The 20,841-nt window shown below is 35.9% G+C and overlaps 1 protein-coding gene across 2 annotated transcripts in view; it reads right to left on the minus strand.

The window, feature by feature from the left end:
• Positions 1-8,474: 8,474 nt before the first annotated feature.
• The window catches only part of LOC126832800 (GATA zinc finger domain-containing protein 10-like), a 33,916-nt gene continuing 21,549 nt past the window's right edge, over positions 8,475-20,841 (minus strand). For both annotated transcript variants that reach the window (XM_050563755.1, XM_050563754.1), the window contains 4 exons: positions 11,107-11,691; positions 10,553-10,640; positions 10,353-10,489; positions 8,475-10,189 (listed from right to left, as the gene is read on the minus strand). In XM_050563755.1, coding sequence (XP_050419712.1) covers positions 9,311-10,189; positions 10,353-10,489; positions 10,553-10,640; positions 11,107-11,256 — 1,254 coding nt within the window. In that variant the 5' untranslated portion in view covers positions 11,257-11,691 and the 3' untranslated portion in view covers positions 8,475-9,310. The remainder of the gene's footprint in view (positions 10,190-10,352; positions 10,490-10,552; positions 10,641-11,106; positions 11,692-20,841) is intronic.

Below are 20,841 nucleotides of genomic sequence, written 5' to 3' on the forward strand. Positions count from 1 at the left end.
AATGTTCTACTTTCTGAATAAACATTTAAGTTTTCAACTTTCGTTGTAATATGTATATAATATTGTACACATTAATCATCGAGGCATATAATATTGTATTATTATTTCTTTTATATGCAGGACTTGAATTACATTTTATACGTAAAATATATTTTACATAATTTTATTTTGAATAGATTTAAGGCACTCGAAGTACACTATATGCAAGCCATGAGTACTCCTAATACGTAGCCAAGTCTTAATTTTGAAAATGATGCTGTTGATCCTACCTTCGACATTTTCAATATAAATTTTCTATTAATTAGTATATTTAGTTTAAAAAAAAAAAATTTTAATTACAAAAACATTATACAATTAACATACATTTTGGAAAATGTGAAACAAAAGATACTTCACAATTTTATGATAATTTTAAAACTAATTTCAAATTGGAGCATTGGTTTTTATCATACTGATGGCTTTTGCTAAATTAACTACTATAAACCTTATATACTTTGTTTTTTGGGAAACGTAAGATGATAAATACTCGAATATATAAATTAGGGTAATAACGTACGAGCAAAAGTAATAATAATAAAAAAAAAAAGTTTTAATTAATATACTGTCAATTTGGTCACCTGATCTTCAACCACTTAATAAATACCAAGATAGAGACCCATTAATTATTATTTATTGCAACAAACACGTATGTTTTAAATAATAAATTATAAGTACTATTAATTGAATTTCATGCTTTAAGTTTTAAGCATTTGCCTAAAGAGATTTTAAGAACTTGTTGATTGTCATTGGTTGTGTTTATAAATATATCTGTTCATATATCTAATCTTGTTGGCTGTTCTTATACCAGTTGGAGTCCAATAATTTTGTAATCTTGTAATAATTTATGTGAGATTTCTTTATTATTACATCATCTTTCATCACGTTACTCTGTAATTAGTATTACAATCCGAAAGTTAATGAACATTTTTTTAAATGTAGTAACTATTTTAATTTATCTTATTACAATAATTTAGAAGATATTCATTTTTTTTGTTTTGAGTAATAAACCTTTAAAATAGGTTAAATTAAACTATAGGTATTTGCTAATAAAAGCATGTAGAATCTAAAAAAAAACTGTTGATGCTAAAAATGGAGTTTATTTTTGCTTTATTCATTCCATGTCTGTATTTATAATGTTTACTTCTTCTTTTACCTTTAAATCCTATCCACCTTTAGCTAACAACTTATTACTAAATTTAAAAAAAGGTTAAGTATTTATTATGTAGTAATATTGTATAGTTTATACATTTTAGATGTATCTATAAACTATAATATACCAAAATAAGACATTTGAACGTTGATACTTTGATGTAGCCAATTCGACATTAAACATAGTAGCACAATGAGCCGTTCATTGTAAAAGTGAATTATCTCGTTGTAATTGAATTTTAAAATAACAACGTTTTTGAAAATTAATGTGTATTAAAAACAATACAAGTATTCATTCAGTGTTTTATATTTTTTATTTATTTTTGCATTTTTTGGAATTGCTTCTCTTTTATAATAAAATATATGACTAAATGTGACTCCATTAAGCAAAAATTTGTACCTACATTTTACAAATTTGGAATAACATGACTTTTTCAATAAACGACCCAAATGCTGTGTACACCTAGCCATTAATATTTTAAAAATAATTAGTATTTATTATAATTAATAATTAAATTAATTCTTGTAATGTTTAAGATCATTTTTTAAGAATTTAGAATTATTTATATAGGTATTTGATAAAATAAGTGCTAGTTATTTTTAAGTATTTTATTGCCGAGGCATATTCGTTTACCTATGGGTCGTAAACTAAGACAATAACTATTTTGGTTTTCTTCCACATTGCTCGATGGATTCACTCGATTGATAAGTGGGTTGGCGGATGACCAATGTTGGTCAGAACTTGATCATCTTTAATTGAAAGGACATCTAGGTCCGATGAAGGTAATTATACTATCTTTACTAAGGTAAAGTTGGAACAACAATTTTTTACTGAAGGTTTACGTTCGGTATAATATAAAGGTATACATCGGTAAATTCATCTGTTTCCGTTTACGTTGTAGATAAAAATTATCCTTAGTTCATTTTTTTATGATTTCTTGAATACTTGTTTAATTTAGACAAGCTTTGTAACATTTATTAAAAAAAAACATATTAATTTATCTCGTGTATAAAATACATTCGTTCCAAGCGAACTTAAAAGGAAGGGTTAAAAAACAACAGGCAAAGACTAAATAGAATTAGATCTAACATAAGACTTTGAAATGCATTTCTTATCACTCTTACTAAAATCTCAATAATAATTGTAAACCTATTGTTTGATGCTATTCATACTGCCCTCAGAAGATAGGATAGCCGTTTCGTTGACATTACGTTGGGTACTTGATTTAAGGTTTTGACTACTTTTGGCACTACTAAAAATTGAATAATAAATTTACAATACGACTATTTATCACGATAATACCATTTTCAGGTAGAAAAGGTACTAGGTAATAATCGATTGTGGGTTGGATTTTATGCTAGAGGTGCAGCACCTACGCGTTTACCAGAACTTTGTGCTTTCAGGTCAAAGTCTCCAAAGTCAATGTACGCAAAAGCGACTCTACTACCCTTTACCCTCTACCCCTGTCATAATAGGGGAGTGACTACCGCGTACTCTCGCCAGCCCGGTGTAGGCGGCAAATTGATTTCCACAACAGACTTGGCGCCTGCAATCTTGTTTCGACTCTCAAGGACGCATTTTGACAACAACAACATAATGCGCATCAGCACTCGGCCGTGGCAAAGGTGTCGACATTATTCCAACGGCATAATAACAACAACAATAATAAACAGTTTTCGAAGAACGTACCTAATTGTAATTCACCAGCGGTACGGATTGTTAATTGAATTTATAATGGAAACGATAGTTAAATATAGCTACTCGTTGATGGGTTTGAGTGAATATAAAAAGCGATTATTTGCATTATAGGCTATAGCGCCGCTTGGGTATACTAGGCAAACTATAACGACGACTTGTTGAAACGAATAATATCCAATACAAATTGGCTATTGCACAATTCACTCCGACGGCTTCACAACACTGTGGTAAAACATGAGAAATTAAAACGAATTTGCTGATCAAATATTTTTGGTAAACTGCGTTTGCGACTCAGTCTCCTACATCCTAGGCTTCTTGTTTTTATTTAAAACATTGTTAACATCATCGACACCCCCTGTTCGTATTTCGAATAAAATATTATGTTACGCTGTGTTTTAGATATAGTTGTTGACGTTTTATTACAGATAAACAGCTATACTGTAATAACATTTATTAGTTTTTTTAACAGGAACTAGAAATATTAATGAAAAATAGCTTAATCCTATTCTCGTCTATTTAATTATTTATGGTCTGGCTTTAGATTCAAGTTTAGATTTACGGGGAACTACTCTAGGGTTAAAGTATGTCCACCGCACTTACGTCGGAAAACCCCAAGGGAAGTTATCGCTGTGGGAGTCTTCGGTAGTTTTTGAAAATCGCATTACTGACGTAGTAAGTAAGTGAGTAAGTAATTCTCGGAAATTCTAGTAGGTATTACGTATAATATTGATCTTATTACAGGTCATATTATGTACGAATACAACGCATTAGTTGGATTTAGTTTACTTTTTGGCTTAAAAAAAATACTAGAGCCAATGCGTTATCATTTGAGTGTTTTTTCTTTTAATTTTACTTGTAAATAATAAGTGCAGTTCAACAGATACCAGTGGCAGAGCCTTGATTTAATAGTATAAAAAACAACGTCACGACTTATGTTAACAAATTACAGACAGTTGTAGTAATGAGAACTATCCAGATTTGAAGAATTATCCGGCCTTTTTTAATTATAATATTTTTTTTTCCAAGCTAAATAATAATATTATTTTAAATAAACGTTGTACATTTAGGAAAAATTTACACGTTGTGTAAGTTTTTATTATTTAATATGGATAAAAAAAAATCGAAACCCGAATAATCCATCAAGTTGTATCAAACAGTAGACTTAGACATTTTTAAGTAAACAGTAATAACTATTATTTATTATTTATTTTTAAATTAAACAACTATAAGCTGTACCTAATTAGTGGTGTACCTAATAAATATTTGTTCGTTTATCAGATACATCCATAGTAAAATTTCACAGTTTTGTCATGGACTTCTATTATATACACTTTAAATTTTTTTCTGATAAACTGATGTTTTTTTTTTTGTAAAACATAATTTAAAAAATTAAAGTAGTTGTTGAGTGCGTAAAAATGAATTGTGCGAACGTGTATTTAAAAAAAATAATAATTTAAAACTGATTGACTTAAAAATAGCTTTGAGGGGAAAACGATACTATGAAATATGCAGAAATGCGGTCTAAAAACTTTCCATCATTTATTGATATATATATTTTAACCGTTAATAAAAATGTCGTTATTTATGGGCCTTAAGAGGACGTTATACGAGACGCTGTTATTATAAGGTTTTACAGAAGAGAAAAAAAAGTCAAATTTCAATTCCAAAGTTTTGTAGTATCAGTACTAATTATACGTATTTGATACTTTATAAATAATTAAACTAATTAAGAGATCCGTCAAATTAAATTTAATCTACATATTTTTATCTACAAAGTAATGAAGTAATCAAACAAAATTGACTGATTTTTGAAACAATAGATGTCTTACACTGCGCACCTATTCATTAGATACTTGCGCACCTGAATACCTGGCTGTTGTCGTATTTCAAGTGAATTCGAAGTTCTTTAAGTAGCTGAGGACTGAGGTAATGCTATAACAATCAATGAAGTGAGATGAGCTTAGCTGAACGTTGAGCTCGTACATTGCTATTCCATAGTTATTTGCACTTGGCAGCAATTGTTTAACTATAATATCAACAAGGCGTATAAGACAATATACACATAATAAATGTGTCTAAATTTAATTGTTTAAATAGCACAAGTACAAGATATTATAGTTACTATCTGTAGTCCTTCTACACCAAGTTATCTTACTCATTTAATCTCCTTTTTTAATATACTAGGCCACTTCAATCCACTTTTATCTTACCTCATTTTTCCTAGGCGCGACTCAAGAACTATGTATAATAATGTCTTAAAAATTCATCTCTAGTTCTGTCTAACTTAGGCACACGACCATTTCAACATTCTTATTTAAGCCACTTTTGAAATGTTCTTTTAATTTTAAATGGCACATTGTGTCAACACTAATGTTGTCGCTTTCCACAACATTCGATCATTCTGCATTACACTCGTGACATCTTTATCAATTCTGTCTTAAACCTGCTTATCCTCCAACCGTTTTCATTGTCCTTTGGTCGAATATAACTGCAAGACGACTCTCATTCACCAAACAATAGGCTGGTTAAACACATCAATGTCCCTATTAAATACTAAGGAAAGTGGAAACCAATTAAAAATAAATTAAAAAGTCGTTTACAATAACATAAAGTTTATTTTTTATGTTTGTCTTTTACAAAAGTCAGTAATGAGGGTTATCATAATTATCAATCTATATGTAGCTTATCATATTTTACAAATATATCGTTACTCGAAAACCATCCCGAATTATTTCGATTTTCAAATAAAAAATATTTAGCCATTAACAGGTTTTTGTTCCTCTATAATATTTAATATGTATATTTACGTTTTCTGTCTTGGGTACATTTTAATACAACGTTAATTGTTTTTACAATAATAATAATGTTTATATCCGTTTAAATTATCATAAACATTTATATGTGTGTATAACTTGTCAGTTTTTATTTCTTTGCTTACAGCAGAATCGTCTGAAAAATAACATAAAAAAAAAAAAAAAAAAAAACACTAAAATAAGTCGATAAATTATAATATCATTATCATATTAAATAGAATTGAACTACCTACACGATAATGCACAGCGATGGGACAAATCAATCAACATAACAATAACGATGTTAGTTGTATTGTTAACAACACTAGGATAATAATAATAATAATGATATAAAAATTATAAGCTAATGTACAGAGTTATTCGAAACGATTGATCTGATAAACTAGATTAGAACTGATGTAAATCGGGTGCTTTCCAACGATGAAATCCGATGTTGTGTATCATTTTGAATAACTCTGTGCACGCAGCACACGACGGGAGGAACGGACAATACCTCAATAACGGTCATTACAATATTGTACATAATATCGGGGTATAATACAGTCTATAATTCAATAATAACCTTATCGACGAGTCACGGAGTACCCGGTATCATACAGGGTGTCCCACGAGCATTTACCTATTGCCGTGCTATCTTTTGGGTGAAACGAAATTGCTATGTCCGTTTACAGCTGCTATTGTATTAGCAAACTATAATTTACGGGCTTACATTGTATTTTCTTCAAGTGAAAATGTAATATTGTGTGAATACTTAAAATATTTTTCGTATGCAAATACTCGTGGGACAACGCTGTACGTTTAGTTCCTGCGGTTTTGGCCTTGATAAGGCAAAAACGCCGGTCGTGTGTACACAAACACAGAATAATAATAATAATTAATAATTATAATAATTTAATATAAGTATATATGTATATATATATATATATTTGTATTATGTAATATTTAATATCTTTGGTCGACACGCGTCGTTATAATAATAATAATAATAATATAACAATATAAATTTATGTGTATTTTTATATTTGGCGTTCAGGAACTTACACGTAATGGATCCCAATGGAAAAGAAAATCGGGCATTTTTAATGTGAAAGAAAGGAAGATATAAGTATAAGGTAGACAAAAAAAAAAAAAAGAAAAGAAAAAAGACCCGGACAAATATTCAAGTCCAATCGCCTCTCTTCCCACCACACCCACCCCATTCTTCTCTACATAATTCGCTCTGGAGCTCGGTGATGTTTGTGTTTAACAGTACTTGACTATTGGGGACGTCAACGCGGATGCTTATATGTAGGTATCCCGTCCACAAGAGAGGCGGCCAATAACAACAATATATGGTAAGTATGTATACTTGTATGGAAATCACCCGCACGGACAACATAATATAACAATAATAATATAATACGACCTCAACTCAAAATTCGTCACGCGTCCCTCGACCTTACCCCCCTGCCCTCCCTCGGATCCTCATGGTGTACTCGGGTGTTTTTTTGTTTTTATATTTTTTCGTCCTGGGATCGCACACAATGTTTACATTTTGACTAAAGATAAAATATAACTTAACATATAATAATGTATAATGATAAAAAGGTAGGCGTCGTGTAATATTTACAATGATAATAATTATTAATATGATAAAATACAATTTTATAATAATAATATAATATAATATAAATTTTTTTATTTCTCATAGAACGACGATTATTATTTTCTCGGATTTCGAATTATATAATGTTTTATTTTTTCACACGCATGCACACTTGAATTTTATTAGAACGCTACAATGAAAAATTTTTGTTATTAGTGTTCCCGTGAAGAAAAAAAAATTTAATATATCTTTGGGTTTTCATTGTTTTAATATTATTATTATTATATTATGTGTATAATATAGTTATCGTTGAAATTTAATTAAAAATTAAATCGTCCGACCCCGCTTAAGACAATAGAATACCTATATATATATATACGGGGTTTTTGCGGGTTTACGCAATTAAAATAAACTAACTTGCAGTCGAATAAATTATTTTTTATAATTCTGTGTTGTTTTGTATATTAATTAAAAGTGTATGTATGTGGTTTTGTAAAATTGTATTAAGTTTATTTTACAATAATCCACTATTGGTCCGTACTGTATGCCGTGGTTGAGCTTGTCATATATTGGTTTTTTTCGTAATAAATGTAAAATCGTCTCGCGAAACTGGGCCAAATTTAAATGTTAAGTGAGGTAACGCCGGGGGGGGAGGGTGGGGGAAGCTCTAAGAACCAATCGTCCGACCGGGACCACAACGACTTGAATGACATCAGGAAGACTACTCTTAAATAATAATAATAGTAATATAAAAGTATGTATATTGGTAATGTATTATGAAACTAATGGGAGAACAATAATATAAATTAGTAGGATAATAAACCGCGCGGTATGCGTTTTCCTATATAACACTTAGACCAAGATAAATCATTCGATCATTATATACTATAAAAATAATAAATTTAAATTAAACTAAAAAAGAAAAACAATTTTTGTTTTTAAATTCTTTATAACATTATTTTTAAATTAAAAAAAAAACAAACCCGAGATAAAGCGAGATTATTAATTAATAAATTGGAAAACATAAAATATTAATAATAAAATTAAAAAAACAATAACAAAACGACTACCCGCCGGACCAAAACAAAATAATATGATTATAATAAAAAAAAAAAACGGTCTTTACGCCGTGTCACATCTAGTACTGCTTGTCGCGTGTAAGTCGACTCTATATACAATATAGATATCATTATTATTAATAGTAAATTTCAATAAATTTTATTTTATACTGGTGTATGATTTACCGTAATATTAACCGTTAATTAATAAGGCACAAGGACTTATATACTATATATAGTATAGCAACGAATAATATTAGTCATCACAATATATATAATAAACAATTAAACCGGTCGCGTTTACGGGCATCTCGAACAATATTGTACGCTTTTTTCTGTTTTTTTTTTTTTTGAACGCCTTAACAGTCGAGAACGTGGCGCCTTTCTGAACCCAAATAACGTATTGCACGGTCTTGCAGCATTTCGAGGACTTAGAGCTTCTGTAGAGATCTTAAATTGCCGTCTGAGTAGTCGAATAGAATCCAGTTTTTTTTTTTTTGGACAGCATAACAAGCGGCGGCAACGCGTACAAAAATTGTCTTAATTATTTTTTGAAGTCTTGCTGTCGTTTCTTCGAAAAACTATACACACATACAACGCGACGAGCGATCATAAGCTATTAAAAAAAACAAAAAACAATGAGTATATATCGGGAATTTGCGTTTTAATTTAATTGACTCGTTGAGTATAATATTATGTGTCCGGGAAAAAAGAAATGTTGATATTCCTCTCGGCGAATCTTGTGTTCTGGTTTTGTTTTCAATCATTGTTGTACATAATATTCATCAACTTGGCGTTCCGTACACATAATATTTGTTTATAAATATTATGCATAAATAAATATTACATATGTATCACAGTTGATGTATGATATATTTTTTCCGCGTTGCTGTTGTACTTATATAATATATACATACACGTTACAATATTCGACATGGTTGGCTGAAGGTTTTAGGTGGGTGCAGATTCACCACTGGTTGTACGCGTTGTACTCGCCGTAGTACTGGCCGGGGCCAGGGCCGCCACCTCCCCCGCCGCCACCGTAGCTTTGATGGTTGGGTCTGGCTATGTTTTCGGTGGAACAGCACGAGTGAAACCGGTTGTAACCGGCTGCGTACTGTTCCCGTTGGCCGTAGTACTGGTTACCGGAAGCGGCCGCCGCGGTTGGCGGCTGATAATGGTGCATCCGGTCGTACTGTTGTTGCTGCTGATGCTGTTGGTGTTGTTGCTGATGCTGTTGCTGTTGCTGCTGCTGCTGTCGGTAGTACTCGTGACTCTGGTAAGCGGCCGGATGTTGCTGTTGATGATGGTGTTGGTGGTACTGTTGATCCGGGTACCGCTGTTGGTGGTGACTCCGGCCGTTGTACGGGTCTTGATGGGAGTACGGCGACTGGTGCCGAGCGGCCATGTCGTAGCCGACGTACTGTTGTGCGGCCGCGGCAGCGGCTGCGGCGGCCACCGACGTTCTGGAGTTTTTGTTACGTCTGTGTTGGCCGCCACCGCGTTGTCCACGACCCCGCCGGCTCGGTTGCCTGGGCAGTTCGTACGACATTGGCGGCTGCGGCGCGACAGGTTCGTCCGACTGCTGCGAGACGACCGGTTGCGGAGGACCGCACTCGCCGCCAATGGCCGGTGCGTCTTTGGGTGGTTCGTAATACTCGTGTTGGGAGAACCTACCGATCTCGGTGGACCCGAACGCCTGGTGAAAATTGGGTAACCGACCGTTGGACTCTTGGCTTTTGGCGGCGGGTGCGGGCAGCTCACCGACTGCCAGTTTGACGTCGTCGGGTCGGTGATCGGTCCCGTCATCGTTAATAATGGTCGAGAGCCAGTCGATCGACTCCTCCTAAACATCACGGTATATAACGGTTAATGACGACAATAGAGCACGGTGGACAAGGTCAGGACACGGTCGGATCGGACGGATTCAAAGGGAACCTAGATATCTGTCGGGAGTAAAAATGAACGGAAAAGGAAGCGGGAACAAAAACGGTTAGAATATAGCTCACCTTGATCTTGTCGTTTTCGTCTATGTTCTGGTGGTTTAGGAAGTCCGCCATGGGGTCCATTTCGGGCTGTTGGGACGCTGCCGCCCCATGGCCGCCTGTGGAAGCGAATGATTCAACCGAAGACGTGCCTGTCGCTCCTTCGGATAAAAATTCACTATCAAAAAACCCTTCGTTCACTTTTACGTGATTATTATACAAACCCGTTGTCGGAGAATGGTGGTAACCGTGGTTCATATAGTGCCCGCCGTTATCTCCAATGCTGCAGGCGTTGTGCGATAGACCGCCGTGCTGCAAAATCAAAGTAACTATTTATAACGGTGTGACGGAAAACGGTAAGCGCAAGTCGCTCGAAAATGGGTCACATAGCAGAGGGTTCGTCATTGAATACATCTATATTATGTATTTTGTTCTAACCAAAATTCAAAGAAGACATGTTGTAGGTGGTTATCAATGTGTCCACACAGTTATGAAATTATAAACGAACAAGGCCATGTGAATAAGCAATAAATTACGTTCTATATTATTACACATATATGATTACCGTTGGGCACACAACACGCGACGATAATAATACACTATTGACCCCGTATGTGTTTCGTTGGGTCCCTCCCAAATTATCTTTGTCGAATTAGCTATGCCTTTGTCGCGCTCGTCCAAAAGTTTTTGAACCAGCGAGATCACTTTCAAAAGGGAGGTACAGCCGGGTGCCTTTGAGTCGATACCTAACTAGTCTTATATATATGTCACCACTCACCATTTGCGATTGATCGCCGGCCGACGGCGAATTGAACCATGACGACTCGGAACCGGCGTAGTTGAAGTAACCGGAGTTTGGCTGGGCGCCGTAGCCTCCCATGCCGCCGTACGGCGTGTAGTCCGGCTGCTGCTGGTACTGTTGTAGCATGTCGGCCGTGCTGTCGCCGTATTCGGTGTCGGTGAACGGTAAAGGCCGCCGCCTGCTGCCGCTGTAGTTGGCTTGCGGTGGCGTGTAGGCCACCGGATTGCGCGCCGAGTACGAATCGCCTAACCGCGTCTTCGGGCGACCGCTCTTCTCCGAGACGAGCGTGCGGCCGCCTTGATTTTCAGCGTGACCGTCAGCCGGCCAGGAGCGTTGAACACTCTGATCCTTGTGATCCTGATGTTCCGGTACGTCAGCCTGATAAGTCCACAACGACGGAACACCAAAAACGTCAACTTCGTCTTGTTGCCCGTGCTGCTTTTGTTCGGGTTCTCCCCCTACTTTCTCCTCCTCCGCCGCCGCCTCCTCCTCCTCCTCCTCTTTTACGGATCGCTCCTTCTGTTCGTGCGACGACTCTGAATATTCAACACGATTGATTTTCTGTAACAAATAAAAACAGTCGATCAGGTTAGATAAGCATCATAACTACAATATTAAATGAGATTGGGTGTAAATTATAATATTCTATATTTACTATTTAGGTACCATGTTTATATGCAGCCGTTGATTATTAATAATGCATTTAGTTTTATATGCAGTTTTTAGTCCCAGAATAAAATTGAACTATACAACCGAAATAATTAGCATTAAGCTATAAAAACTACAAGTTTTAATGCATTCTAATACCGGATCAACTCGATTTGCATTTAGTCAATAGAAATTAACGACTGCACGTAACCTAATAAAAATCGACAAGCCATTAGCGTCATACATTTTCTGGTCCAAACCCGAGTCATATGTTAGTTTGTTTCAACTTCTTTTCAATTATATTTCTAACGACTTTCATACTCAAATGAACACTAACGACTTTTTTTTTCTTGACTTATTCTTTTTAGCTATCTTATATTGATTACGAGTTTTAGGGTAAAGCAAACGGAAAACGTTTAACGAGTTATAGTAAACAAACATGAACTTATTTTGTCCGCACGTGCACATGTCAACTATGATATTATTTATCAACCACATATAACTATGATACTGTTTATCAGTATACAATATTTTCTAGTGGCGTTTAAAGTTAAATCCAACCAACCGTTAGCAGAGTTCGGCTGTACCCTATCTACCCTAATAAGTAATATCCTTAATGCGGATTAATATTAAAACAGATGACACAATGTGGTTCGGCACTTATATTTATACGATAATTTACTTATAAACTCTGTTGAATCAAAACCTTTCAAGCCAAATAGTATTAAATTGTTCAATAGGCCTTAAACCCATAAAAGTCGACCATAAATTTGATTTGTGTTTGTCGAAGCCAAGTTAAAGGAAGGTGTCCCTAGGTCCGTATTGTATTGTTATAATTTAGAGAGGCTGTCGACGAAATGGCTGCACTGACCTTCTACATTTATTATAGAGCAGTTTTGTATGTCTTGTTAAGATGCAATATGAACCGTTTAACGCGCTTGCACACTCCGCCCGACGATTATTGTCCGTCTTTAGGGATAATGATATACAACCAGACGTATAATTATCTATACCCCGCGGTTCTCCACTTGTTGAACCGACGCTATTGACCGGCTCCCTTTTCACGTACTTCCTACATACAGCTTGTGTTTGTAATGGCGTGTTGTTATTTATACAAATCATATTCGTCCCGCCCTCGGGTCGATATGCATTATTACTCATGACATTTTCATCGAGTAATTTGTCACAAGCCGTTTGAATTCCATACGATTCATTCAAAGTCATCGACAATTCCACTTTAACTCGACGTTATGTGATTTAAATTATCATCGAAAAGACTCGAGTCGGTTATTCGTATTTGCATAATTTAACGAAGGTCATGAATACTATTATTGTAGATTACGAAGGAGACTGCAAGCCTGCCAAATATTCTTCAATTGATTTTAAAACTGATTGATTTTACAAACATATATTTTGAAAAATTAAATTATTATAAAAAATTGTTGAAGATGAAATATGTGTAGAAAAAAATGTATTGAAATTGTACTGTCGAAACGGCTGGGGAATTAATAAAGTTTTATTATTAATAAAAAAAACACACATTTTTTGGTCGTTAAACAAATATCTTACAGCTTTAACGCGTGTATTGCATAGATTTTTACTATTTACCGTGTATAAGTACGGGTTTAAGTTTAACCCATACATATTCCCAGTGAAATTAAACTTAAAATTTTTTTTATCGTGCTCCATTTGAAAACAAAGTGCTGTGAAATACAGTATGTTTTTATTGGTTTTCACTCGTAGTCTCCCTACTTCCAATATATAGTTTTAATAACCTTGTCTGTTTTAATACTTAGTGATATGCCTATATTATTTTAAGCTTTGCCATTAAGTTAATAACACAGGTTGCCATATTCCTGCATAATACGGTAAACAATGACGCTAATACACACATATCTCATTGGTATTATATTTACTTAATACCTATACAATTCGTAAAGGTCATAATAAAGACATATTATTGTGTATCTAATAATTTAAACTGGGGTCAACATTTTTTTTTACCGTTTTAATGTAACAATTTACATTTCAAATCAAAAAAAGCGTATTACGTATCAAAATTATACTATAAACTCAAAATACAAATTACAAACTTTAATACAATATTTCTTTAGTAAAAAATATAGTAATCTTTGTCAAGGAAAAGATTTAAGTTATTTAATTACCAACAAGTCTTTCTCTGTTTTACGGTATTGGTAAGTGCTTAAGGGTACAAGTGATTTTGAGAGCAAAATAAAAACAATTATTCTAAAATAACTTTTTCTCAATAGTTCAAAATAATTTCAAAAGTCATAAAACACATATTATACAGTTACAGTCATACATCACCTCTTTTGAATTTTATTCCTCGTCGCTTAATTTAATAAACTCTTACGTACTTTAACTTTAGCACAATACTTTTTTGGCGGCGACTGATGACGCTCAATTAGAGTTGCAGGGGAATCGCAGGGATACTTAAACGGATTAAATACTGTGTAATGATATATTATGTACAATATGACGATGCACAAACTATTATTAATGTAATTTTAAAAAATCATCGTGATTGCGGCTGTAACGGTTGCTGTTATTTGCACGAAATTAGCATAATGTATTTTGTTACTTTGACTCGCTCAAACGTTTTGGATAAGATACGAATTTGGTTTTTGATTATTTGCAAAAAATAATGTAAAACCTCAATACTTGCGCCGCCCTCACACGAGCTCTTTTGGAAAAATCAATTCCGACGGAAAAACTAAAGGGAGGAAAACCCGCAACGCCCCTTAGCGCACGTCTACCTCTGTGTTCGGTAGGTATATAGTGATTTATATACCTTCTATATTATTATAAGGTAAATGGCGTGTTACCACTGCCGTGAGGGTCACGAGGGCGGCAGCGATGCGCTAGGAAATTCATTATTCTAAGTGAAGCCGCCGAGATGATGATAACAATATAATAATAATACACGGTCGAGATAGGATAAAATAACGAACGGCCGTCATCTAATATTCACGTGGAAAGAATTCCCTGTACGGCCATGCGACTGATTCGCTCGGTTATTGTTTTTTATTTCCAAGTTCTTCCCAAGATTACAAACCGTATTCCGTAGTCCTTATTTTTTAAAATTGTTCTCTCGGTTTTACATACCCAACACACACGTGCGCGAAAATAGGACGTAGCAACCGGGTGGTCGTTTACTTGGAATAATACGGTCGGTTTGAATAGCAGTTTATAGTTTTGATTCGGTAAGACGGCAAGGAAACGGCGACAAAAAGAACACTCTAAAACTTTTTCCATTCGGACCGCACAAACTTTACGGTATTTGTACAGTCGAATGATCAGGGATAATTGTATAAAGTTAAGTCCAACCGTAAACTACTTTAAGTAGAGGAATAGTGTGTTCGCTCAATAACCGTACACTGATCAAGCGTAATACTTGATACGGTAGAAAATGGTTTTGAGAAATTAAAACAATGTTTAGGCGTGTCTAGTTTAGTTGAACGTTGCTCGTTTTTATCCCCATTAGTTTGCATGATGAATAATAATATTTTGATATTTAATTATCATAGCATGAATAATTATGGTCATATTAGGTTATGGGTCTAGTCGATTTTTCGGATATTTCCTTTAGGTATTTTGAATTTTATTTGTTGGAAGGCAAAATCTATCAACGATATGATAATATCTTACTACCAAAATTCAATAGAGAAAAAAATGCGTACAAATAATTTCTCAGAACTTGATACATTAATATATCATATAATATGTATAGTACACGGTACGGGATTCCGATCAATAATAGCGCCCCCGTTGTCCCAAATATGATTGTTAAATCGACGTTTACCATAAAAAACACTTTGCCGAGAAACACGTCCTGTGGTTTTTTTTTTTATATTTTAATGGACGGGACGCGAAGAGTGGTGGCAGGGAGGGATAGGATATGCGTTATAGGGAGGAGAGCGAAAACGGGTCTGCATGACGAGCGAGTGACGGAAATGCGATGGCGGCGGCGACCGGAAGTTAACACGGGACGTGGAGAACCGAGGAGAAGCAAGTTTATTGATTTGGAGGAATGCAGAGGGCGCGACACGATAATAATCCATAGGTGGTACTTAAAAAAAAATATATATATATATTTTTCAAATCGGCCACGGTCTGATAACTATGCACGTGTGTGTGATATTTTCAGCAATAATATTAAATCCGATTTTCGTACATATGTGAAAATCATTGTTTAGTTCTGAGATTCAACTTTAAGGTATTCGTGTGGTAAAGCGTGTTCGCAATTTAGAAAATTACCATGTCCTAGTTTGTTGCGTAAGTCTCGAGTATTAATTAACATTGCGGTCTAGACGAAAACTTTAACTGTCGTTTCGCAACGTTAAGCATGCGTTTTCGACTTAAGACTAACAACTGTAGCAAACCTTGTGGACATTGTGTGTCGGTCACAACTTTCTTATCAAAATATAATCGACACGCGATGACCTAACCTACAAACCCGTCTTCATTCAGATCTTGTTGTAAACAATTGTGATGGCTTAAAATCCGTCAAACGTGAAAACCGACTATTTACAACAGCAATACTCCTATTTTATAGAATATGTTTATACCGTTAGATGAGATATTTAATTTTCATCGTTTGATTTGTGTCTGAGAGGTTATTGGAATTCATCCGATAGACGGAGATATATGTTATGGAACGAAGTCACTTCGATTATTTCGGTTGAATGTTTTATTTAATAGGGGAACAAACGACTAACGAGACCGATTGGCGCTTAGAGTAGTCGCGACAAGGAAAAATAACTGATATTGCCCTTTCACTTGACCCGCGACAGTTGTAGCGCGATGCAGCACTGCGGCGGAAGTACCGGTTGTAAGTAAACGAATATTTGTTTTTATTGACTTAATATATAATACGTTTATTTTACTATAAAACATTTTTTAAACTTAAGCTTCTAGTTACCGTTTGAGATTATATAGATGACATTATTGAAAACATTAAGGCGTCAACAACAACTACACGAAGACAGCAGTTTATAAAACAATGTAATACAACAAATGTGTATTTTTATGTACATAATATACACACATAATATATGTATATTCCAGAATTTAACCGTGATGTTATCGATTCGATTTTATCGGCGTTGTGTTATTATTCGACATGTTCTTGGCCACTTAACTCGCAAGATTAATATGTTTATTGTTTATCGTAGACTATCACAGAAATAAACGATAGTCTTGTTATCGTAAATACAACGTCAAACATGATGAATGCGGACCGCATATATTATACTTAAGCAGCGTTTAGATATTTTCTCTCTAATGGTTTTCAAAATCGACTTCAATGTATTTGTAAATCAATGTAACATCGAAACGACTTAACGAGTAACGACGGTAAAAAATGATGTTTTATTTCCTGGTAAATTTATTGAAATATATATAAGTAACGCGTTTTGATGTCAGTCGTGGCCATTACGCCACGTGACTCAACACGTGGTTATTGGATTGTTCAGATGGCGCTGCAATGGCACCGTGACGTTTTCCCGCGCTTATTACTGTACACCGCCAACCCTTCTTTCACCCTCACGGTGTTTTTGTCGTTTTTACTCAGTTTTTATGGATTTTCTACGTCGAATGACAACGGGCCGTAAAGCTAGAGAGAATGAGCCCACAACGTTAAGGGGGAATAGGAGAACGAGGGACGACAACGGAAAAGTAGGTGGGAAAGGTGGAGGGAAAAGGGCCGGGGCGCTTAGCGATGGGGAAAGAGGTGAGGTCATACCGAACACGAGCCCTGAAAACGTCGATTTCTATCCACAGGGAGCTGGTTGCCTTCGTTTAACACCGCAATAAATAGAGTACACGCTGGTCGTTTTTGGCCTTTTTTTTCTTTTTTTGCACTCTATTTTGTTGTTTAAGTCGCCAGCGACAACCCGCAAGCGCCTCGCTGGCGACTGGCGTCGAATCTCATATCAAAATAAAATGTGTTACACAACAATCGGTTGTCACCCTAACTGCGTGAAAGTCTTTAGATTATCTCAAGACCGGACGGCGGCGTAGTTGAATCTATATGAACTAGTCATTTGCAATGCGGCAGGGCTCGGGATGAAGTCCCGGCGAAGGCAATATGCTATGCGCTTTGGCCTCTGCTTCACTACCGCGTATCTCACGCGTTGTGTGCTCACGGTGGTGAATTAATATATATATTCTGTGCGGGTAAGGGGTGGAAGAAGAACGCCTACACCGTCGGTGGCCGCTGAATCGATATACGGTTGCGTAGGATACCGCCAGCGGTGGTGATGGTGGCGGCGGTGGACGCGACGAGTAATCGAAACGCGTTCGGTTGACGCCTAAATTCAATTTTCACGCTGTGGCAGAGGACAAAAATTTAATCACTCGACTCACATCTCTTTCCACCGCAGTAGAGACGCCGCAATGTATTTTTCCGGAGTTTTCCCTAATGAAATCGTGTCCCGCTCGAGGCGACCGTTAGCCATCTCCTCGGTTTGTACATTTGAAACGATTTAAAATATCTATAATATGTCTGTGAGAGGGGAAGCAATATAGCGTACGGTTAAATGAAATTCGTCGAAATCCAACTTGCGAGAGACTAGTAAGTGCAAGTTTTCTAACATACAAACCGTAAACGATTAATATTCATGACGAACGTCGACAACCAGCCGGACGCTCTTTTCGATAATCACTGGCACCCCTAACGATAAATATTTTTAAATAAGTTCGACTAAGCGCCGAAAACTTAAACTCGATTAGAAATGGGTATTGTGAGAAGTGATGGTCAGCTAGAGTGACGAAGGAAGTGATATTAATTTACTAATAATTATCGTTCCACTCAGAAAAACCTTTTTCGGTTTTCTGTAATCGAATTTTGGTTTATAGCCAGTCAAGGAAAATACACGAGCGCCGAGTATATGATAGGAGGTAAAAGTTAAAACGTATGTATGTACTTGCAGATTATGCAGATGACTTGATGCGCTTACCGTTTTGAAACTTTCACTAAGACCAAACTTTCGTTTCCATTATACCGTTTTGCCTACTATTGTCATCATACAGGCGCAGATGCCAGATACTGTTATGTAAAGCACCACCGAACATTTCCCCGTTTTTTTTTTTTTTTATTTATTATATTTTAATTGTTTCAACATAATCTTGTTTTTACAATATATTATTTAATAAGTTAAATATTTCCCCGTAAACAGAATTGAATAAAACTCGCCATCGCGGTCCATCCTAATGAAAAATATCACCATCTGACCGATTTCTGGTATAACCATCGTACTACGACTGTAGTAGGAACACAGCAACGGTACAGATCGGCTTGTACGATAATCTATGAAGAATCGGTGTGCTATTATATGGGTCGTGCATAACCAAACTAAATAGGCTTTATTAGTGTTTACTGAGAAAAAGTATGATGTAACGTGCGCGACAACGCGACCAACAACAAAAAATAATAACAGTGAGTCACACACACATCATGTCGATGCGGTGATATTATGATATGATGAATTCGAGTATTTACATTTGGTCAAACGGCAAACGCCATTAGTTATACATTCGTTTGTTTAGGTCGGCGTGCTTGTATAATGTAAGGATATATTCCTAGCTTCTTATAACAGTATTCTGCGGCAGTCCGCGTGATGCCGGCATGCAATCGTAGAGATACATGGCTAGGGCAAGCTAGTTCGGATCGAACGAAATAAACTATTCAAAAAGCCAAAAACATACATAGATACAGTTGCACGTTTCCGAGTTTGGTTCCAGTGCTGGAGTCGCGTTATGATAGTATCTCTTCAGTGTTTATATATTGAACAACGCCCGCCGGCATTCGGCCGTCGTCGACGTTGCTGTCGCGTGTTCTACAGGTGGTAAAAATCAATTATTCTCGGTGGCGCACGCACATCGTCCTCGTGTGTACACGAAACCAAGCTCGAACACGGAGAGAGATATAAAGAAACAGATGTAGGAAAATATTATGTTTTATATATATATAAAAAAACATTATTCCGACTCCCAATACCCATATCATTGTACGCGTATACTTAATATTATGATATTTTGAGGCGAAATGTCGAATAATACAATACTCTCTCGTGTCGTACCAGAGGTCGTCCTGAGAGACGTGTCAATGGCGTTGATGTAAAAAAAAAAACAGACAATAACAAATTATTGGCATCGTGGCCGATGATGAGCCGGTGGCGACCGTGGTGATGTGTTACGCCTAGTAGCATGGCCCGGTCTACACCTATGTAGTATGTGTGTGTGTATACAGTGTGTACTCTATATAGGGGAGACGAGGCGAGGGTCGGAGGCGGTGCGATTGTTATGTACGGGAGATGGTGCGGCGCGTGTTGCGCAATCCGTCGCGTTCGCACCGCCTGCAAGTCACCTCCGCCGACGTAGGAGACGACCTCCTGCTACTTTGTACACACGTCGCATACGGGGCTTCTGCCGTACGCGGCACACACACAGACGCGCGCTATCACGATGATAATAAAAATAATAATTTTATATTATATTCCGCCATCACAATTGTGTACCCGCTATATATAATGACGTACTGCAATCGCGACGTATGGGGTCGTCCGGAATTAATAATATTATGCCCACGGTGACGACGTCGGCACCGGAGGAGGTGGCACGGGAAGATTCAGAAGAGGAGATGGTGGCGCGGTATCGTGATCGGTAGCCGCCGTCGGTCGAGGGACTTCGAGCCGTTTGTTCGACGACCCTGAGAGGCGAGCAAGAAAAGGAGAATCGACCAAGTCGTTGTAAGCACGACGGAATGTAGGGCCTTCGACTGAATAGAGATAGTATTTCTACTTGAAATGGTAAAAATCGAAGTCGTCTCCACCAATAATAACACAACGCAACTAACGTTGTAATTATTCGTTTAACACGATAAATAAGTTGTACGACTCACGCAAGACAATCAAACACGATTCTTAAAGTATGTTTTTTTTTAATATGGGAAAAAATTATCGACGGTGCGAGTGTTAATAACGTAAATAAAAGCTATCAACAAATGAGAGTAAGGAAGTATCTACTTATAATAAAATACCG

This window comes from Adelges cooleyi, unplaced genomic scaffold, assembly GCF_023614345.1.
Source record: "Adelges cooleyi isolate 19-005CV unplaced genomic scaffold, UGA_ACOO_1.1 ACOO_flye_CR_arks_rails_tigmint_CR_PRNA_167, whole genome shotgun sequence".
Taxonomy (NCBI): domain Eukaryota; kingdom Metazoa; phylum Arthropoda; class Insecta; order Hemiptera; family Adelgidae; genus Adelges; species Adelges cooleyi.